The sequence below is a fragment of the Haliotis rubra genome, unplaced genomic scaffold (genome assembly GCF_003918875.1).
Source record: "Haliotis rubra isolate DU_JTF1 unplaced genomic scaffold, ASM391887v1 Scf257, whole genome shotgun sequence".
NCBI classification, from domain to species: domain Eukaryota; kingdom Metazoa; phylum Mollusca; class Gastropoda; order Lepetellida; family Haliotidae; genus Haliotis; species Haliotis rubra.
Genome location: NW_025766636.1, coordinates 1,301,618 through 1,322,562, shown reverse-complemented (window position 1 = coordinate 1,322,562; position 20,945 = coordinate 1,301,618). Strand labels below are relative to the sequence as shown.

General features: G+C 38.6%; 1 protein-coding gene and 1 long non-coding RNA gene across 4 annotated transcripts in view; one reads left to right on the top strand and one right to left on the bottom strand.

Annotated features, from left to right (window-relative positions):
• Positions 1-201: 201 nt before the first annotated feature.
• LOC124279838 lies at positions 202-8,226 on the bottom strand. The gene is made up of 3 exons (XR_006899496.1): positions 8,134-8,226; positions 7,861-7,971; positions 202-360 (listed from the first exon to the last, which is right to left on the bottom strand). It is a non-coding gene; the product is annotated as an uncharacterized LOC124279838 (long non-coding RNA).
• Positions 8,227-8,306: 80 nt separating this feature from the next.
• The window catches only part of LOC124279837, a 35,658-nt gene continuing 23,019 nt past the window's right edge, over positions 8,307-20,945 (top strand). For all 3 annotated transcript variants that reach the window (XR_006899495.1, XR_006899494.1, XM_046715718.1), the window contains exons 1-5: positions 8,307-8,575; positions 10,598-11,287; positions 13,837-13,968; positions 15,068-15,175; positions 15,517-15,660. Coding sequence is in view for 1 of the 3 variants with exons in the window: in XM_046715718.1 (XP_046571674.1) it covers positions 10,603-11,287; positions 13,837-13,968; positions 15,068-15,175; positions 15,517-15,660 (1,069 nt within the window). In the remaining 2 variants the exon portion in view is untranslated. The remainder of the gene's footprint in view (positions 8,576-10,597; positions 11,288-13,836; positions 13,969-15,067; positions 15,176-15,516; positions 15,661-20,945) is intronic.

Sequence of the window (20,945 nt, the reverse complement as noted above, 5' to 3'; positions counted from 1 at the left end):
TTCCTATCAACTACTGACACATTCGTTTTCAGGAAGTCATTAAGTCAATAAACAATGCCAGCTCTAGGGGATAATATACTATTGTCCTATGAACAACTCTCCATTTTCATGTCCTGCACACCAATATGTGATGCCCATTTAAGGAACTTCATGAAAGTTGGTACACCATGCCACCGGGACACTTCTGCCACTGGATCTCATCTCACTCTGGATCTGTGCTGACAGATTCCACTGGTGTGGATATATTGGAATCCTCAACTCCTACCAGTCTGGAACGCTGGCGTCATGTACGTCAGTACAACGACAGTATTGGATGACCAGCTTCAGTTCTCTCACCAGTAGATCTATGCAATGACGATGCTGAAAGCCAGATTGAGAAGAAAGTCAAACAATGCAGTTGTCTTGACGAACTACTACCGGGAGCAGGGTTCCCTGTGATGTGTACTTAGCTGTGCATCGTTTTTAGCCTTCTTGTTGATCGGGCTTGCAGGTTAGGCCTGTAAAGATTATAATCTTTCATCTCTCAGCCCCATGCCTGTTAATCAGTTATTGGTTCACCAATACAATATAGCTGGTTCTGTTTAATGCAAAATCTGCTGCCCAACAAAAATTGGTACATGTATCTGCAAAATCCATTCAATACAAACATGACATAAAACTCCTTCACTCACAAAGAGTTTACGATGTCATAGGTAAAAAGAGGTCAAGTATTGGTAAGAGTTCCGCCTCTCCACTTGAAATGTATTCTATTTATTAGGATTATTTCGATTGATTAGGCTTGAGGGCTTTTTTAAAATAAAAAACATCTATTCTTAGACATAGAATGATAAAATGGGGGATGGGAGGAAATATCAGTATTTAGGCCAAAGTCATACTACAATGCAAAAACTGATACTACATTAAGGAATGCATCAGTTTACAAATGAACTTAAGATGGGGTGGATTTTCCAAAGCAAGCCAACAGTGAAAACTGTTCTTTCAAAGTGTACTGGGAAACAATGAGAGTAAACACTAAACCTCTCTTTCTAGTATTGTTACTTAAAATTGTTACTTAAACAGTGAAAAACACAGTTGTTCAAATTCTCAATCAATGTCATCACACTGACAGTCATATTGTTAAAAGTATTAAATATTCAATTAATCATTCCGGTTGTGCATGAAACCTAGGCGGTCGCGTGTTTGAGGCGCTCTCGCTACCCACGGATGGCTATGCCTAAACACTGCTGAAAAACAGGCAAATGTATATGAACTAAACCTTACAATTGGAAGGCAAAGTATTGAAGGTAAACTTTTTTTTCAATTTCAAAACCGTGCGATTAAACAATTAAAATACACACGCCACATGGGGATGTCTGACACAGTGAGAACAACACGTGCTACAGCGAACATGGAAGAAATTGTCCAAAACTCAGAAAAAAGGTTGGCTGCGCTAATTTCTAATTCCAAAACAGAACTTCAAGCTTCCATCGATTCCCTTAAAAGTGAAATTTCTTACATTAAACAAACAGTTAGTGGGGTTGAGCACGCGGTCTCGCAACATGACGACGATTTGAACTCTCTCCGTAACGAGATAGCTGAACTAAAAAAAGAAAAGTCGATTCTTGAGAAACAAGTGACTCTAAAAGATATACATGACCGGAAAAGTAATCTATTGTTTTATGGAATTCCCGGTAGAACCCCAGGAAGACGCCGAGAAATATTGAGAAAGTTCATCACTAAATCGCTTAAGTTCAGTGAGGACCGAGCCGACACTATGTATTTTAAGATCGTGCATAGGTTACCAAAATCTGAATATCAACGCCAGAATAAGCCTTCTGCCCCACCGTTGATGATTGCTACCTTCATTCATATGTCCGACAGAGACGCGATATATGGAGCCAGAAAGCTGTTGAAAGGTACTAATTCTAGTATTCAGACCGACCTACCAGCTCTCATGAAGAAGCAACGAGCAATCCTTGGACGCCATGGCTACTACTATTCGAATCGCGAAAACCTCTGGACCAGAGTAAAGGTGTTAGGCACAGAGGTCATCTTGCAAACGAGAGATCCAACAAAACCTACGTCAACTTGGAAGAAATATGATTAAACTTTGAAAATCACACAGTGACAGTCATCTAATATGAACTCCCAAGTCATGATGTAAACAAAGTTGACAGAAATGTTCTTTCCTACAACTTCTATTGACGATATGAACCACTTGCACTCTAATATATAGTCATATACGATTTCCGTAAAATATTTTAGCGCCAAATAGAGCGTTTTGCGTTGATAAGATATTTTATTTTTTGTTTGACCTAAGTAATTGTTACATTTCTTGATTTTGAGTTTCAAACGTTTGAATTTCTTACAAATATAAATAGTTGGACTACAGGTATCTGCTACATGTGGACTTCGTGCAGATTTCACCGGCCTGGTATGAACACGTGGTCGGTCTTCTGTTCATTTGGGATGACTCTGTTTGCGACTGTTTTTTGTGTTGCTTTTTCATATATGGATTAATATGGATTAACTTCATGCAATATAAATGTAAGTATCATATTTAAGCACATTTTAAGTATACAATTGACGTTAAAGCTGTCATCAGTGGGTACTCCGACACGAGTACACTTCCACTCCGCCAAAGGAATATGGCATTTTATTTTACTGAAATTTTCTTGTTGCATATTTTTCTACTCTTCATTACATTTCAACATGACATTACCAGTAACAAAATGAAATTTGTTCTGTCAGATAACATTGTGTAAAACTTTGCTGCATCGCCAACTTTATGTTCCAATTTAACATATTATTATGGATACGATAAAAGTTACATCGTTAAACTGTAGAGGCTTAAATGACAAAGTTAAACGTAAGGAAATGTTCAGATTTTTAAAAAAGAAACGTTCTTCAATCTACTGTTTGCAGGATGTACATTTCACTGAAGACATGGAAAAACAGGTCACAGAAAAGTCAGAATTGTTATTTTAGTTCTCATAAAGGCAATTCTAGAGGCGTAGCTATTTTATTTTCAAAACGACTAGACTATAAAATTGATAATGTGAAGAAAGATAATGAAGGCAACATTGTTGCCATAGAGATTACAATAGATAAATACAAACTAACTATAATCAATATATATGGTCCAAACGCTGACAGTCCAAACTTCTTCGATAAACTGGACACAATGATACATTCACTGAAAAGTGATCATGTACTTGTATGTGGAGACTGGAATGTAGTTCAAGATTATTCCATTGATACATATAACTACAAACATCATAATAATCCAAAGTCGAGAGAGAGAATACTAAAATTAAAAGACGAAATTGATCTTGTAGATCCATGGAGAGAAAGATTTCCTCATGAAAAAATATATACATGGCGGCAACCAACTCCACTGAAACAGGCTAGCCTTGACTATTTCTTGGTTTCTCACAACATGATTCCCTCCATAACAGATACGTCAATAGAGGCTAGTTTTAAATCGGATCACTCTCCTATATCAATTACCTTTACTCTAAATGAAATAGACCGTGGAAAAGGATTTTGGAAATTTAATAACTCCCTTTTGAGAGATCAAAAATATGTCACAATGGTTAAACGAATAATCTCAGAAACGTGTTCACAATATGAAAACATAGATACGAATGAAAATGAATTTACTATTGACGATCAGTTGTTCTTTGAAACATTATTGCTATTGATACAAGGAGAAACAATTAAATACTCATCATATAAGAAAAGAGAAAGACAGAAAGAGGAAAATAGTGTGACGAAACAATTAGAAGAAATTACAGGTAAAATGGACCAAACAAGCGATCATGAAATTAAAACTGAATTAATGAAAGAACTTGATACTTTAAGTCACAGGTTGGAAGAAATAAATACGATAAAAACGTCTGGTATTATGATAAGATCTAAAGCGATATGGTTTGAACAGGGGGGAAAAACCTTCTAAATATTTTCTTGGATTGGAATCACGAAACTTCTTCAATAAGTCAATTACTCGTTTAGAAAATGATAAACGAGATATTTTATCCAGCCGACATGAAATAGAAGATGAAGTAAAAAACTTCTACTCCAAATTATATAGAAAACAGGATATTAGCGATGTTAATCTCGACAATCTACTCAGAGTGCAACTACATCATCAGCACTAGAAGGTGAATTGGAGTATCAAGAAGTACTTTCGGCTTTAAAATGTTTGAAAAATGATAAAAGTCCAGGACCAGATGGTTTTAACGCAGAGTTCTTGAAATTCTTTTGGATTGATTTGGGCAAATATTTAATCAAATCGTTGAACTTATCTTATAAAAAGGGAGAACTTTCTATATCTCTTAAAAGGGGACTCATCACATGCATTCCAAAAAGCAATAAATCAAAAATATATTTAAGAATTGGCGACCAATTTCTTTGTTATCAATTTTCTATAAAGTTGCGTCTCTCACAATTTCCAGACGGATAAAAACAGTTCTTAAAGGTCACATGCAACCAAAAAATCAAACATAATTAAAACACAATTATCACTTCTTCATGACATATAATATGCATTGCTGATTATGAAAAAACAAAAGAACAAAATTATAAGCGAATAATCGCAAATCAAAAGTGCAATATTTTGTACTTGGGTTTACCTCCCTCGAAACGAAGCAGCCGGGATACCGAACCCAGTCAGAGCGAATGGTTGTGCACTCAAGTGTAACGGCTGGTTCATTAGCAGATGACGCCTTCATGGGTCATTGTGTGTGTATATATAGAGATGTTGGGTTTTGTAAATACATGCTCATTTTTTGTGTATAACATTTTGCAATCAACAGACATCATAACATGTCATGTGTTCAAGTATCACACCTGCCTGTCTGTGTAATTACATAATGTGACAGAGACCCGAACTCGGGCCATAAATCAATGCGTTTTGTTTATGGTGTATAGCCTGATTGGTGTTAAGTTCAAATTGCATGTGGTCAGTGATGCGCAGTTGTGTATTGAATATTGTCATTAGCAGACAGGCAGGCAGACACACAGGTGTCAATAAAACAAGACATTGAGTTTTGTCTGTGACAATGACATATCTATATCACAGTTAGAAATTGTGTCAACGCTAAATAATGACATTGCTTTTAAGTATCGAACTGAGAAAGTGTCTCGGTAAGAAGAACGTGTGGTGAAATAGACAAATGAAATTATATAAACAGTTAATTTACTGTCATAACATATAAAAGCTCGCAGCCTGTGAGATATCAACAAAACATTAGAAAAATAGCTCACACCAAAGCTTTCACCGAGTATTCACCGGACAACCCGCTTCCAAGCTGCGCGAACCTATTTCACTGCGCACATGCTATGAGCGCAGCCCAGCTGTTGAAACCACTTTTCCCCAGAAAAGTCGGGGGAAAATTAGTGAAACGTTTGAACTCCGATTTCGCGTTTTTTTTCATCGCGTTATTTTTCAACTTTATAAGTTGAATTTGCATTTTTGACGATTTGTTTCGAAAGGTATCAGAATCTGCAAAGTTGTGTTTTACGTTGCATGTGACCTTTAATATACTGATCAATGAAGACCAGAGAGGTTTTATGTCTGGTAGGTATATTGGGGAAATTACTAGAATGATATATGACCTTATGGAATATACAGAAACGCATCAAATACCTGGTCTACTTTTACTTATAGATTTCGAAAAAGTATTTGACACTGTGGATTGGGCATTTATAGATAAAACGTTGTCATTTTTCAATTTTGGAACTTCTATTAGAAAATGGTTTAAAACTTTGTATGGAGGAATCGAATAAAATGTTTTAGTCAATGGATATGGATCCGCTATGTTTAATATATCTAGAGGATGTCGCCAAGGCGACCCTCTCTCGCCATATATATTTATTCTATGTGCGGAAATACTTGCCATATTGATAAGAAATAATAAAAATATCAAAGGTATAAATATTGGTAATATAGAACATTTACTTCATCAGTTTGCTGATGACACAACCTGTACCTTAGATGGTTCTGGACATTGCCTTTTTGCAGTTTTAAATGTATTGGATATCTTTGCAAGATTCTCAGGACTAAAAATTAATATCGAAAAAACAAGGCTTATATGGATAGGATCAAAAAGCTTCGAGAATGAAACTTTGTCCTCAAAAGAATCTAAACTGGGACCAAACGTCCTTTAACCTACTTGGTATAACATTTAAGCTAGATACTGGACGATATAGTCGAAGAGAATTACAAAGAAAAACTTAGAGCATGTGAAACACTAATGTATATCTGGTCCGCCCGTAACCTTACTCCACTCGGTAGAAATGTAGTTCTAAAATCACTAATTATTCCAAAACTAAATCACCTCTTTGGCTCTATTCCTAATCCAAGAGATGATGTTATAAACGCATTTCAACAAAAATGTTACAGATTTATTTGGAACATTAAACCTGATAAGATAAAAAGAAAACAGATAATGAGTGATAAAAAAGATGGAAGATTTAATATGCCCAACATAAAAGGTATTATACAATCGCAAAAATTGTCCATGCTAAGACGCTTTCTTTCACACTCTGCTTAATGGTGTAATCTTTTATTTTGAATCTCCCAAAGATAGGTTATGGTAATATATTTGAGTATAGTTGTCAACATTTGAGAGATAAAATACTTCCTTTTATAAGAAATAATTACTACAAAGATGTCGTTTCAGCGTGGTGGGACTTTACATCTCAACTTGAATTAAACTCTGAAAAAGATAGTGATAATGAAATCCTTACTGAAAGTATATGGTATAATAAAAATATTATGGTAGAATCAAAACGGTTTACTACAAAGAATGGTATGAGCACGGGGTTCGCTGGATTAATGACTTGATTGATAATAATGGTAATTTCTTTCAATTTGAAACGTTTCTAAAAAAAATTGACATAAAAACAAATTTTCTGAAATATCATGGTCTTATTTGCTCCATTAAACAATATCTTCAAAAGATTAAAACAGATTTAAAAACAATAACACGCAAACCAAACCCTGTTCTACCCCAATATATGCAACATCTCTGTAAGAATGTAAAAGGGACGCAATACTTGTACAAAACTCTAATTTCAGGTCTAGGTTTAAAAAACCAACATGCATCGAAATGGGAACTAAACATTTTATACGACGACATTATATCTAATGATTGGCCACTTTACAATACTATTCCCTTTAGATGTACGAAAGGTACTAGACTACAATGGTTCCAATACAGACTTTTACACCATATCTTGCCAACAAACATTTTTTTAGAAAAGATAGGATATAAAGACACTAGTAATTGTAGTTTTTGCTCCGAAGATATAGAAACAACTATCCACTTATTCTGGTCTTGCAGCAAGGTAAACCATATATGGAAAAAACTTGAGAACTGGCTACATGCTAAAGCACAAATAAAACTCAAAATTGAAAAGAAACATGTAATGCTTGGTTACCCAAATAAAAACAATGATCCAATAAATATCATCTTAATTCTCTTCAAGGAACTAATTTTTCAAAATAAGTTTAACAACATTATGCCATCTTTCCAAGTTTTTCAACATAAACTGTTTGAATATTATATGTTAACAAAGTGTTCATCAATAATTAGTTGTAATATCAATGCTTTCTACACGTTCTGGTCATCATGCCATGATTTATTCTGCTAAAACTATTTGATTTTTCATCATGTATACTGGAATAACACTGTTATTTGTTTGTATAAAAAGTTGAAAAATGCAACAAAATAAAAAACTATTAAAAAAAATTAATCACCCTAATGGAAGTGAGATACTGTTATTTTTCTTTAATCGGAAAATGGGGTTTACCATTAAAAAAAGAAGTTAATGTATAGCCAATACAAAGTTATTTAACACAAAATGTTTACTCACGTCTTGGCCCTAACATTCCCCGAATGTGCAGTGGTGATGATGAAAGTGCATATATATCTGCTGCATCACGGCTCTCTGAGAGACTTCGTTTCCAAGAAATAGTCTTCACAACTGAAAGTACAAACACTTACATAAATTCAGGAAGTAGGTCACCTTGTGTCATCACCTCCATCCATGACATGTACAAAGTTACCATTTTGCTTCTGTAACATTAAATTAAGCTGTCAATTTTCTAGCTAAATTTTATTAATACTTATTTGACTGCTGTCTTACCTGTCCAAACCCTTCTCGAGACTTCGTGTGGCAACAAAAGATATATGGAGAGTTACTTCCCTTTGTACTGACTGGGCGATAAAAGCTCTCGTAAAAGGTTCTTGAAAAAAATAAACACACTGACAGGGGAGATAACTACTACACAAAATCATGCGTAATTTTGGGATTTCCCAATTCATTTTCCCAGTCGCAAGCTTTTCCGAAGATAGCTTGGTCACAAGGTCGATGTCTGTCTGTTTGAATAACATATTGATCTAAGTTTGTAATTGATATGTTATTTATGTTTACTTACCCACAAATGTTAGGCCTGCAGTAATGTCACCGCCGAAGGTACGTTCACAGATGTTACAGACATCAATCAACTGGTAGGAACAAGTGGCTGGTTTGGGAATTTGAAAGTCTGCGTACTGAGAATCTCAGTGAGATATTGTCAAACCAGGAGGTAAGCTTGTTTTTCACCTAATATCTTGCTTGACCTAAAGAATTAAGCGTTTGTTGTTATTTTTCAACCCAACTTTACCAGAACTGTTTAATCATGGACCATGACTGGTAGTTTATATGCGACAATAACATTCAAATCAACGCTGTAATTATTGTTGTTCAAGTTCATTATTTCTGAAAAGGTACTGTCAGACATTACCTCTAAATTCACATTTCTTTTGACATAAATGATCATGATGAAATATAGATAGATCACTCCAACAGGGACATGTCATGGTGACCTGCTTAGGTCAACAATATCAAAGTGACATTCTTTCCTTTTTCAAAGTACAGTCAGGGACGATACTAAACATGCTAAAAGACTAAGACGTCTAACTGTTACCATGGTTACAGAGGTAGTTATGAGATTAACTGATCATGTTGAGATTTGATGTGTTGATGCTTGCTTCTCATACGAAGAATTGTTGTTAACCTAGAAACCCCCGGTATCTGGGCACTGTAAGCTAAACCTGTTTAAATATGTAGAAGGTAACTACCATTATACCCAGACGTTTGTTATTCATACAGAAAAGTCCTGTTACCATTGGTTACACCAGAAAACCCCTCATCAGGGCAGTTACTGTTGGGTTAATGACTATGAAAGTTAGAAGAATGATGACAATTCTTATGGATATACAACTTCTTTTATTCTGTGAGGGGCGAGTCGCGACATAGATTCTAATGTCATTGTCAAGCAAGTGAAAGTTGGATATTAATAAAATAAAAGTTGATAATCCAAATAAGAAATTGATAATCCAAATAATATCACTGAAAGTGGCATTGTCCAGATTAATAAGGGTTTATGTGTATGTAAATCAACTGGTCACTACAAGCACAACATGCAGGAATGGGTTGATACTGGCCATCAAATAACCTGCAGTCCACTGTCCAGAGTTGCTTCCCTTACATCTACCAGGATCAGAAGATCATGTGTCAGAATTGTAGATCTATATGTTAGAATTATGTTTAGGCTTATCATCACCATACCTGTAATAGTGGGTTTCATCAAACAGATGAAGGTCTATGAATTTCTTTATTCAGCTGACATAACTTAATTAAGCAGTGTTGAAGGACCGTAGGCAGCATCAGACCAAACTTTCTTGCTTCTCATTCCTTCTTGCTTCATGTCTTTGCTGTTCAGTGTTGAACCAGGGTTTTACATTTTATGAAAGTGGAGGTCAAAGGGATCCCAAATAATTAATTTCACTGGTCCTTGCAGGTATAACGAGGGTTCTATGATGAGGACATTTTGGAAATCGCTTGAAAGAGTAGAATGTATGAATCTTTTCATGTGGACAGTGATCATGTTTGATGGATGAAGTTACGCGTGTAACTCTTAGGAAAAACGACAACTATCATGATATTTTTCTGATTTCATAATCTTTATTGTTTTATTCCCCACAGTGGCTAACACCACTTTGATTCTGACTCGTGTACGACTTTGTGACATGACCACTCTGTTAACACTTACTGATAGTTTCACATGCAGCCTTTCTTTAGCATTAGCAAACTACTTTGCCCTTTATGTGTAGTGGTCATTATCATGTCTGTTCTGAGAGGATTTGGTCTGTAACAATGTGTCTAATAGGCAGGTCCCAAAACATCAGACTGTGGGTTCAAATCTTGTTTGCTTTCCTCCAACACCAACCAGACACACTGTGATATAACCGAGTTATGTTTACTGAAATACATGTAGCTGGAAAAAATTATTAGAATAACAACAGTTAAGCTTCAGTACATAATACCTGTGACCTGTGAAGGTCAAGATGAGAATTTGTCTTCAGCAGCCCATGTTTGTCATAATATTGAGAAGCGATTAAGCTTGTGGTAGGCAACTAACAGGATTGGGTGACCTGGTAATCCCAATTGTGTAGATCGATGCTCATGATGTCAGTCACTGGATTGTCTGGTCCTGACTTGCATATATACAGACCGTCAACTCAAATATCCCAAAGACCTAATAACTTTTGTTTTTCTTTTATAGCTACAATGGATAGCGGAGAGATGGAGGCCGAACACAAGTTTATAGGCAGGGAAAAACTGTCTGAGGACCTTGTTAGCCAGGTCGTGTCAAAGAAGACACGTGTGATCTGTTTAGACGGAGAACCGGGCATTGGTGTGTCAAGATTTGCCGAGTTCTGCTTGAGAAGGGTTGAGGAACATCAGCAACACACATGCTTCTTTATTGACTGTCAGAAAGTTCCAGGAAAAACAAAAGAAGAAGTTGAGGAAAACTTTAAGACATGTTTTGAAGAAGATGTTATCCAAAAGACTGTAACAAAGTCATCAACTATTTTTGACAGCAGTAATCGGCAGGAAATGATAGATGATCTGGTGAAGAAGTTTGCAGCATTTCTTCATGGAAATCAAGAATCTCATGTGAATCTCCTGTTGGACAATATTGATCGGAACAGCAAGGGTATCGTACAGTCGTTTGTGATCAATGCACTTAAGTCATTCAAAAGAAGAATCACAAATGTAACTTTTATTCTAACTTCTCGGATGAAGCTCTCTTTTTCACAATTTAAAATGGAATCAGTGAAAATCCAGCCTTTCACCAAAGATGAAGTGAGGAAATTCTTTCTTGACAACTTTGACTTTTCATTCCGAGAAGATGTATTCAGGATTGTTCATGACTGGTGTGGTGGGAACGTGACTGTCTTGTGTTTAGTAGGTAAGCTCCATTGGCCGTATCTATCTACTGTAGGCCAGAGATTATTTTTGTGGCTGATGTAACATACATAGATTTGAGGAGGAAACAGCTAGTCCTTTATGTTTCTATTGGTCTCCATCTAATGGTCTATGGCTGGTCTATGGCCGGTCTGTGTGCTGGAAGGATCCATCCCCACTGTACCGGAGGGTCACATGGAGCTCATGCTGTATATGTATGTCACGTTTGATGTCATGTGATTGTCTCAACCAGCCAATGAAATGGCCACTAGGGTTTCAAAATAATTTTTTTTTATGTCATCGCTTATTTAACACATATGGATAATATTTTTCAATATGGTATGCAGACAGTACTTTTTAGCTTTTAGTTCACCTGAATGAAACTTTCGTGAGTTTATACCATTGACTGGTTGTGTTCCCAGGGTTTTGCGCGACACACAATTGTGCGTCCTGTTCGCACAGATGTTGGCTATAGATCCAGAAAACAATTCACTGTGTTAAGATTGACACACAATATTATTCATTGTACCCACAACACATCTGTGACTTTGCTGAGTGTTTGGTTGTTTCTTTCAGAGCAGTTACATGCATCATTTCATCCATCAGTCCACATGGTCAATGGTTCATTCCAGGCTCTTATGAAATTATCAAAACATTCACTTTTCCATGCTGTTACCCTCATTTTGTCTGTAAAGCCCCCTTGGACCGCCATGTTTGTGAGTCGAGCTAAAACACTGTGTTCCCATTAATTGAAATTATCAATAATTGGTCGAACAGGCAATCAATTGCGTTTTCTTGTAGTCGAGCACAAATGATTTGGAAACAGTCATTTGCATAAATAATATTTGTACTAAAGGTTGTTTTTGTTTGTGTGATTACATATACATTTCATAAGCACTACCTGCTCATCTAGCTGCTAAAGTAGTTCAACTCATTGTTTGATAGTCACCCCAGCATTACTGAGCAACAAAATAGGATAGGTATTCAATTCTGCATTACAGATTTTCTGGAAAAGTTGTGTGCCTAGCTGTCAAACTTATTTTCTGCTTATAAGTAAAGATTACTAACTGACATGGCAATACAAGTAGGATAGCAGGATCAGATAGTTTTATATGTTAAATCTCTGTGTAACATAACAAGGTATGGTATGGATTTACAACTTCTTTATTATTTACAACACAACGTTTCTGGGTGACTTCTTACCCCTTTATCAGGTGAATGACAGCATGTGATTTACAGGCAAAATATATAGTACAGGAGGCCACTGTCAGAGATGGAAGTAAAGATTGAAATGTACAGAGATCAAGGAGATTAAGTGATATGTTTTGATTGAGACGTAACAGAGTTGATTAAGTGGTATATTATGCAATAGATTTGTATTGGCATGTACAGACTATTTATACAGATGACTGTGGCCTCCTTTCAGTAAAACCATCCTACTGTGATTGCTGCGTGTACCACTCAACACGCAGGTGTAAGTACTTGTATTTTTCCAAATTGAAATTCTATTCTATTCTAAGTTTTAAACTCTCTATATGCCAAAGCATTTAGTTTGAAATCAACAGCTAAAAAGGATACAGTAAGCAATTGTATTCTGAAATTGGTTTAACAAGGGATACAAATTACTGTAGAGTAATTATGTTGGAAGTACTCGATAGAGTGGCAGTAAAACATGGGGAGATAGGTAGTGTTGGGAATTGGTTGAAATCTCATAATTGATGATTGGTTCATTACAACCGATCAGTCATCGAAAATAATTGGTTAGCGTCATTTATGAAATTTGTTAATGCACAAACAAATAAGGAAAAAAACCTGTAGTTCTTTTGGGTTTTTTTGGCAAAACTTCACATCTTTAAAATATGACTAGTATGTTAGGAACATAAATTTCTTGGAGTCTTTAGGATAAATTCAATCATGACTTGGAATGAGCTTGTAGTGCTTATGAAATGTAACAGACAAAACCAACCTTGTGAAAAATACTGTTAATGAAAACAAGTATTCCAGAATTGTTTGTGTTCGATTATCAGAAAACATGATCGATTGCTTGGTCGTTTAGTCACTGCGACCAATCTTCGATTATTTCAATTATTCGGACAACCACTAGAGATAGGGGGGTCATCAACTTTGTACACATGTGCTTTGGGGTGGGGGGTGGGTGTGTGATTCACATTGTGCATGCTTCTCCATAAAAATCATCACCACCACCCCTAGCCATCAATTAAGAACAGTCCCTTACTTATTCAAGGTCTCTGTGATATTGGGATTCGAACCCACACCCTATGAGTTTAGGCACCTAATTGCCAGCACACAAAGTCTGCCACCTAACCCGCTCAGTCACCGCGGCTTTCACTCCAGAGGGTGTGGCTTCTCCGAATCTCGGATGGGACTCAACCCAACAAAAGTACTAGAATCTGTGCTTTACTGAGAAAATGTAATCCCAAATATGTCATATGTTACATTTGACCACTTGCTTTATGGCACTGTGTATTCATAAATGTGATAGACTCACAATTAATTTCAATGAAATTTTTTTTGTTGTTTTGATTGGCACAGGTCGGGAACTGAGAGATCTTGAAGACATGTCCTTTGACCAGGAGGACTTGTCAGCTGTTATTGTCCAAGGGTCATCACAAGATGCTTTACGCCTCGTCAACAGCGAAAGCTTGGCAGATGAGGAGAAATGGAGTAAGTGGGTTGGCCGACAAGCTGCTCTCACAGATTTAATAAAATACACAGACTCCTTGTATAGCGCTGGGCAAAAGAATGGATCAGGTCATCGGCCTGCTTGACCTTGTTCATTACTTGTCATCCCTGTTCAAGTGCTCATACTGCCCACCAATGGACTGACCAGTCCAGAAGCAATTATTTACAGAACACCAGCAGGTTACTGACTGAACAATAAACAACAACATACATATAATTTGGCCACAATGGTATCAAATTTCTTTCCAAAATTTGGAGGATTATCACATCTGCAGGTTTTCTGTGCAACAACACTGGTGAATAAATAACATCTGTTATCATACTGTCATGGCCCAGAATCTACGATCACACTGCCTGACACACTGACCACACTGGTGAATAAATAACATCTGTTATCATACTGTCATGGCCCAGAATCTACGATCACACTGCCTGACACACTGACCACACTGGTGAATAAATAACATCTGTTATCATACTGTCATGGCCCAGAATCTACGATCACACTGCCTGACACACTGACCACACTGGTGAATAAATAACATCTGTTATCATACTGTCATGGCCCAGAATCTACGATCACACTGCCTGACACACTGACCACACTGGTGAATAAATAACATCTGTTATCATACTGTCATGGCCCAGAATCTACGATCACACTGCCTGACACACTGACCACACTGGTGAATAAATAACATCTGTTATCATACTGTCATGGCCCAGAATCTACGATCACACTGCCTGACACACTGCCTGACACACTGCCTGACACACTGACCACACTGGTGACATCTGTTGATACACTGACCACACTGGTGAATAAATAACATCTGTTATCATACTGTCATGGCCAAGAATCTACGATCACACTGCCTGACACACTGCCTGACACACTGCCTGACACACTGACCACACTGAGCATGCTTGGCAGTAACTACTGTCTATTGCTGGAGTCTATGCTGTTACAGTCCTAACTTTGTATTGATGAATTTGGCTTGCGTACTGGTATTCAGTTAATCTGCTATATGACATATTTTGAAATGTACATTTTCTTTAGTTCTTTGGATTCTTGTTTCAGGCCAAATCTTTGCTCGATTCTTTGAACAGCTGGCTAGAAGAGCACAAGATCATTTGCAGAAAGTTGCATATTTTGCCAGTGACTTCACAGCAGAGGATTTGAACAAAAGTAAGCAACCCAGTTTGTGTGAGTGGGTAGGTGAACAAGTGATTGAGTGAGGAGTTTGATTAGGGAAGATAAGTAAATGACTGAGTGAGTGACTGAATGTTTTACAAAGCTGACATCTGATTGGCTAAAATATCCATGAATCCATTGTTAAAATTAGGAGGGTTTGTTTATTCAGGTTCAGGATATTTTATTCTGATTACTGTGAAACTGTTCAGATGTGAAAATTTGCTGATTTGTTGAATTTACTAGGTGACGTATTTGGAGCAACACAGTGAAAAACAGCATCACCGTATGAGGTTTATGGTTGTATGTGTTGTCAACATGCCCTTTGTTTATTTCAGTGCGTCCAAATGAGTCTGTAGCTCTGACAAAACACCGTGTTCTTGTTGAGCTTATGAGGACAAATGCTATTCGTCACAATCGGACTGACAAAACCTTCAAGGTTGATCAACTGACTAAACAGTGGCTGGCCACCCAGGAAAAAGGTTGAGTAGAAAACACTTGTCAACCTTTGTTTGTCATCCCATTGTATAATAACATTGTCCTCAGGCTGACCAGCCTACACCCATGAAGATCCGGGCTAGAATTGATCTTCAGAAACCCATGCTTGTCGTAAGAGGCGACTAAAGGGATCGGGTGGTCAGGCTCGCTGACTTGGTTGACTCATGTCATCAATTTTAGAAGTGTCTAGATCGATGCTCATGCTGTTGATCACTGGATTGTTTGGTCCAGACTCGATTATTTACAGACCGCAGCCATATAGCTGGAATATTGCTGTGGCGTAAAACTAAACTCACTTACTCACTCACTCACTGAAGAGTCTACATGATCCATTGGTGTAGTTGAGTGTCATCACGTAGGTATCTTATCACGCTTGGAATCATTATAATGTCTGTGTGGTGTACCCACGGTAAACTAGAGACTGGTCTCTCATTGGACTAGCATAATTAAACCAGAATACGTCTGAACTTGTTGTCAACAGACACACACGTTATACATACATCACTAAATAGTCCTAATCCTGGTGTCAACACGTTAGTCATCAGGAAACAGGGCCTTGTGTACACTGTAGTAATTTAAAATAATGGATGAAAATTGGTTAGTTATTTAGTTAGTTAATAGTCAGGCGTTCATTTTATTTGTTGTGTATAATTTGATTTCAGGTGTCAGTTAATATGTTTTTGACAAAGTAACATTTATTTTTTAATCTGCTTACATGATTACTGCATGATACATGTATCGGCAAACACCATGGATTGGGAGATGTAGTGATTGGTCAAACTATGGCCAGTGATTGGAACTCATGGATAGCCAGTAAACACACCAATGATTCACCATTATGAGTAGTGGCTATAAACATAACAAAACAAAGCATTACTGCTGAAAATTTACAAATTTTTCCTTATCCTGACTCATGCTTAATTGCTTGTCTTCTTCTTCTTGCAAACTATAGTGGAACACTTGAATCCCCTTTTGAAGCTCCCTTCAAAAAAGTGGACATAAAATCACCTACCCCAGTAGTCTCCCTTTCCCCCATCTTTTGACGCCAAAAGTTGGTCACATGATCGGCCATGCTTGTTACTCTCTCCTTCTTCGCTCTAGTGGATGGTTGTGAGAGCGCCTGGGTCCCCTATACGGCATTTATCCTTTGAATTTTAGGCTTTTATACTAAATTAGGCTGTATAAGGGCTTTAGCAAGGATTTACCAGCAATATGGTTTGAAATTTATTCTAAATTTGTCCGTTTTTCACGTTGTTGACTACATAAACATGTGGTCAACAACGTGAAAAACGTACAAATTTAGCTTGTTTACATTTCATGAAGACTTGCATTTCTTGCAGGTTTCGTTGTCAGCTGCTGATCCGCATTCTTTATGTCCTAACTGCACTTCTATATGTTCTTCCAGCCTCCGCTGTAAACTTTGTCAACATTTATCTCAAATTGAATTTTGTAATTATTTATTTATATTCTGTTCATAGACGTGCCAAGGACAAGTTGAGGCGACAATTACAAGTCATGTCTCAACAGGGTGAATGCGTTAATAATCGTGGGTTGTTGTCTGTCGAGGTACATCATTCCAGTGAGCTGCTGGTGGCATCTTCAGAGCAGAGGAATGAGGTTTCCGGAAAAGATCGTCATCGACTCAACAATCCTCGTCGCAGTCCAAGAAGACTAGGACGTCGTCTGCTGTGAAGACTAAGCCGTCTTCAGACAAGTCTACAGTCAAGTCGTCAGTGGGGGCAGCGAAGAAGTCGAGGTCCTTCGCCGCAGATATCAACCCATCGGACGAAGCAGACGTTTACGATGAGCTGCCGATCCTCATCCCTGAAGTACCGGTGAGGAAGAAGACGATATCTTCCTCTATACTGACGTCTGCAACTATATCAATGCAATCAGACGTCCTATCTACGCAGACTGCAGATACCAGAGAGGACAGGCAGTCCTTAGATGACACCTCAGCACTGTCAGATGCGGCGTCATCTGTACAACAGCACCAGTTATCAGCGCAGACCTTCAACCCGGGCATCTTTATGCAGCAGTTTACCAAGCAGATGATGGACCTGATGGAACGGAGGTTCGCTCAGGAGAAGACTGCCGAGAAGCAGACGAATCTGCAAGGGGGACGTACATCATCTACACCTCATCCGGATGAAGGAAGCAGTGTTCATGAAGACAGCAACACTCGTGACGGCACTCGCGAAGGCATTCGCGGAAGAACCACTTGTGAAGACACTCATGGAGACAACAGCCGAGACAGCACCTGCGAAGGCATTCGCGAAGGAAGCAACAATTATGAAGAGGCTCCTGCAATAGAGACAATCATCGGAGGACTGCGCGAACGCCACGTAGAAGAGAATATACACCTTCACGAAGGCATACAGCTCACAGAGACAGATCACCTTCGGGCAGGTCTTCGGGGAGGGCTTCATGGTCGTCGCCATGCAGATACAGATCACCTACCACATCTCCAGCAAGGCACTCGCGAGTGCCCCTCGCGCAGGCTTACAGATAGATCTCCACCTAGAGATCAGGACCAACGGCAACAATCTTCAGAACGAGACACATCGAAACCTGAAGATGATGGGGGAATCATTTTCTCCGACACAGAGATTAAATCCTGGATGGCTAATGGTTTAGAGCTTGCATCACCATCTAAAGAGAATAATGAAGCATACACATACATGATGTCTAACGACGATTTTGACACGCTGACGCTGCCACCCATAGAACCTGTACTGGACGTCCCAGACAACCTCAGCTCAGCCTTCAAGAAGGCAACGAAGTATCAAAGTCAAAGCATTCCACCTTTTAATGCCAAGAGCTTTTCACTACACCACATGGAACCATTCATGAAGGCCCCAGAAGTAGATGAAAACTATAAACTCATCAATGACGCTCACATCAGGACTTATAAAGTGGAGGACAAGAAGCTAGCGCAACTAGACACAACTGCTAGACGTACCTTCTTTGGTTTAACCAGATCAAGAGCCATCAACGAAACCCTAATTGCGAAGTTTGCAAACTCAACATCTGAAGAAGATCGGATGATCTACTCAGCTTTACTGACCCAAAGGAAAGACCAACAGTTCATGTCAGAACATTTAGCGTCTACATCGGCGGGATTAACGCTGCTAAGAAAGCAAGGTCTACTATCATCTTGTAAATGGAGTGAGAAGTTTACCAAACCACTATTCAGAGCTCCATGGGCAGCAACGAATATCTTCGCAGGAGAAATTGAGGACGTGGCAAAAGAAGTTACGAAGGAGTCCAGAGAAGTGATGATGATCAAGTCCATCGATACGCTGGCCAGCGTTATCAGACAGACATCGCAGGGCTACTCTGGCATATCTAAATTTGCAGGAATTCAGAGAGCTAGAGACAAGAAATATGGCACTTCCAAGGGATATAAGGATTCTTTTCCTCGCCCCACCGGAGCTCCTAGAGGTAACCCCGGAAGAGGCAGAGGATTCAGAGGTGCCAGGAACTTTAGACGTTGATGGACAGGGTCGGAACGACTGGAGTCTTCCACCCCCAACCATTCCCGTACAACCCTCACCAGTGGGTGGACGCCTACAACTTTACTGGAAGAATAGGGGAATTCTACAAGACGATTATGTATCTCAGATACAACACAGAGGATACAAGATAGAACTGCAAGCGGTTCCACCTTTAACAAGCACTCCTCAGATGTACAACTATGCTACCGATCAGGAGAAATTACTCGATGCCATTACAACTCTACTTGACAAGAAGGCAGTGGAAGAAATAAAAATCGTCACACCCGGTTTCTACTCCCCAATTTTTCTGGTTCCAAAGAAAAATTCAAAGGAAAAGTTCTGACTGATTTACAACATGAAAAAATTCAACCAGGATTATCTAAGAAAGCCCGCAAGATTCAAAATGGTACATCTTCCACAACTCAGACAGATTATCCGTCCGTCAGATTATCTAGCCAGCATAGATCTACAGGATGCGTATCTTCACATCCCAATACATTAGGACTCAAGGAGATACCTACGATTCCTATTCAACGGACGTCACTACCAGTGGAAGGTACTACCGTTTGGAATATCGTCGGCCCCCTGGTTGTTTACTCGAGTGACAAAGCCCATCGTCAGTTACCTACATCATCAAGGTCTACGCAGTGCGTTTTACCTAGATGACGGGATTCAAGCTCATCAAGATCCCAATCTACTCAGACGGCAACTGACGTTTACAATCAAACTACTCACTCAACTAGGATGGCTAGTAAATCATCTCAAATCGGAATTGGAGCCTACACAAGATCTACAATTCCTAGGAATACGAATCGTCACTTCAACGAATCGACTACTAGTACCGGAGGACCGTTGGATCAAGATACAACAGATGATATCACAAACACTACTCTCTCCGTTACCACTACGAGAGTGGCAGAGTCTACTCTGTCTCCTCATGTCAGCACAAGACATGACACGCAGAGGCAGATTACTTTTGTGCCCACTACAAGTATTTGTGAACGATCATCTAGACAGTCTGGATCCATTCATGCTACCGAACGAACTGAAACCATACCTGTTATGGTGGACACGGAAGTCGAATGTCTGCGCAGGAACCTACTTAGCAGAGCCGGAATCCAACATTCATCTTTACGCAGATGCGTCCCTTCAAGGATGGGGAGCTCACTTAAACAACAAAGTGGCATTGGGGAAGTGGTTGAATCAGGAACAAAAACTACACATCAACATGCTAGAGTTGAAAGCAGTTATAAACGCCTTACTACACTGGTCCAGCATACTAAGGAACGCTCAACTGATGATCCATACGGACAACTCCACAGTGGCGTTTTACATCAACAAACAAGGGTCAACAAGATCAAGGAGCATGTTGGACTTCAGCTTTCAGCTATTCAGCATAGTAGACAACCTGAACATCGACATAAAAGCGTCACACATTCCCGGAGCCAGAAATGTGATAGCAGACGCCCTATCCCGTCCAATGAATCCATCATGGACGGAATGAATGTTACATCCAGAGGCATTCATGGACATCATTTGGACAGTAGGATCCCCACTGGTAGATTTGTTCGCAACCAAGTTCAACAAACAACTACCAACATTCGTCTCTCCGGTTCCAGATCCTCAGGCATGGGCAGCGGATGCTTATCTTGGGAAGGACTAAACGCTTATGCGTTCCCTCCACCAGCGTTAATACCGAAGGTATTACAGAAAATCAAAGTGACGAACAAGTTACAACTGATTTTTGTCGTGCCTTATTGGCCAGCGAGAGA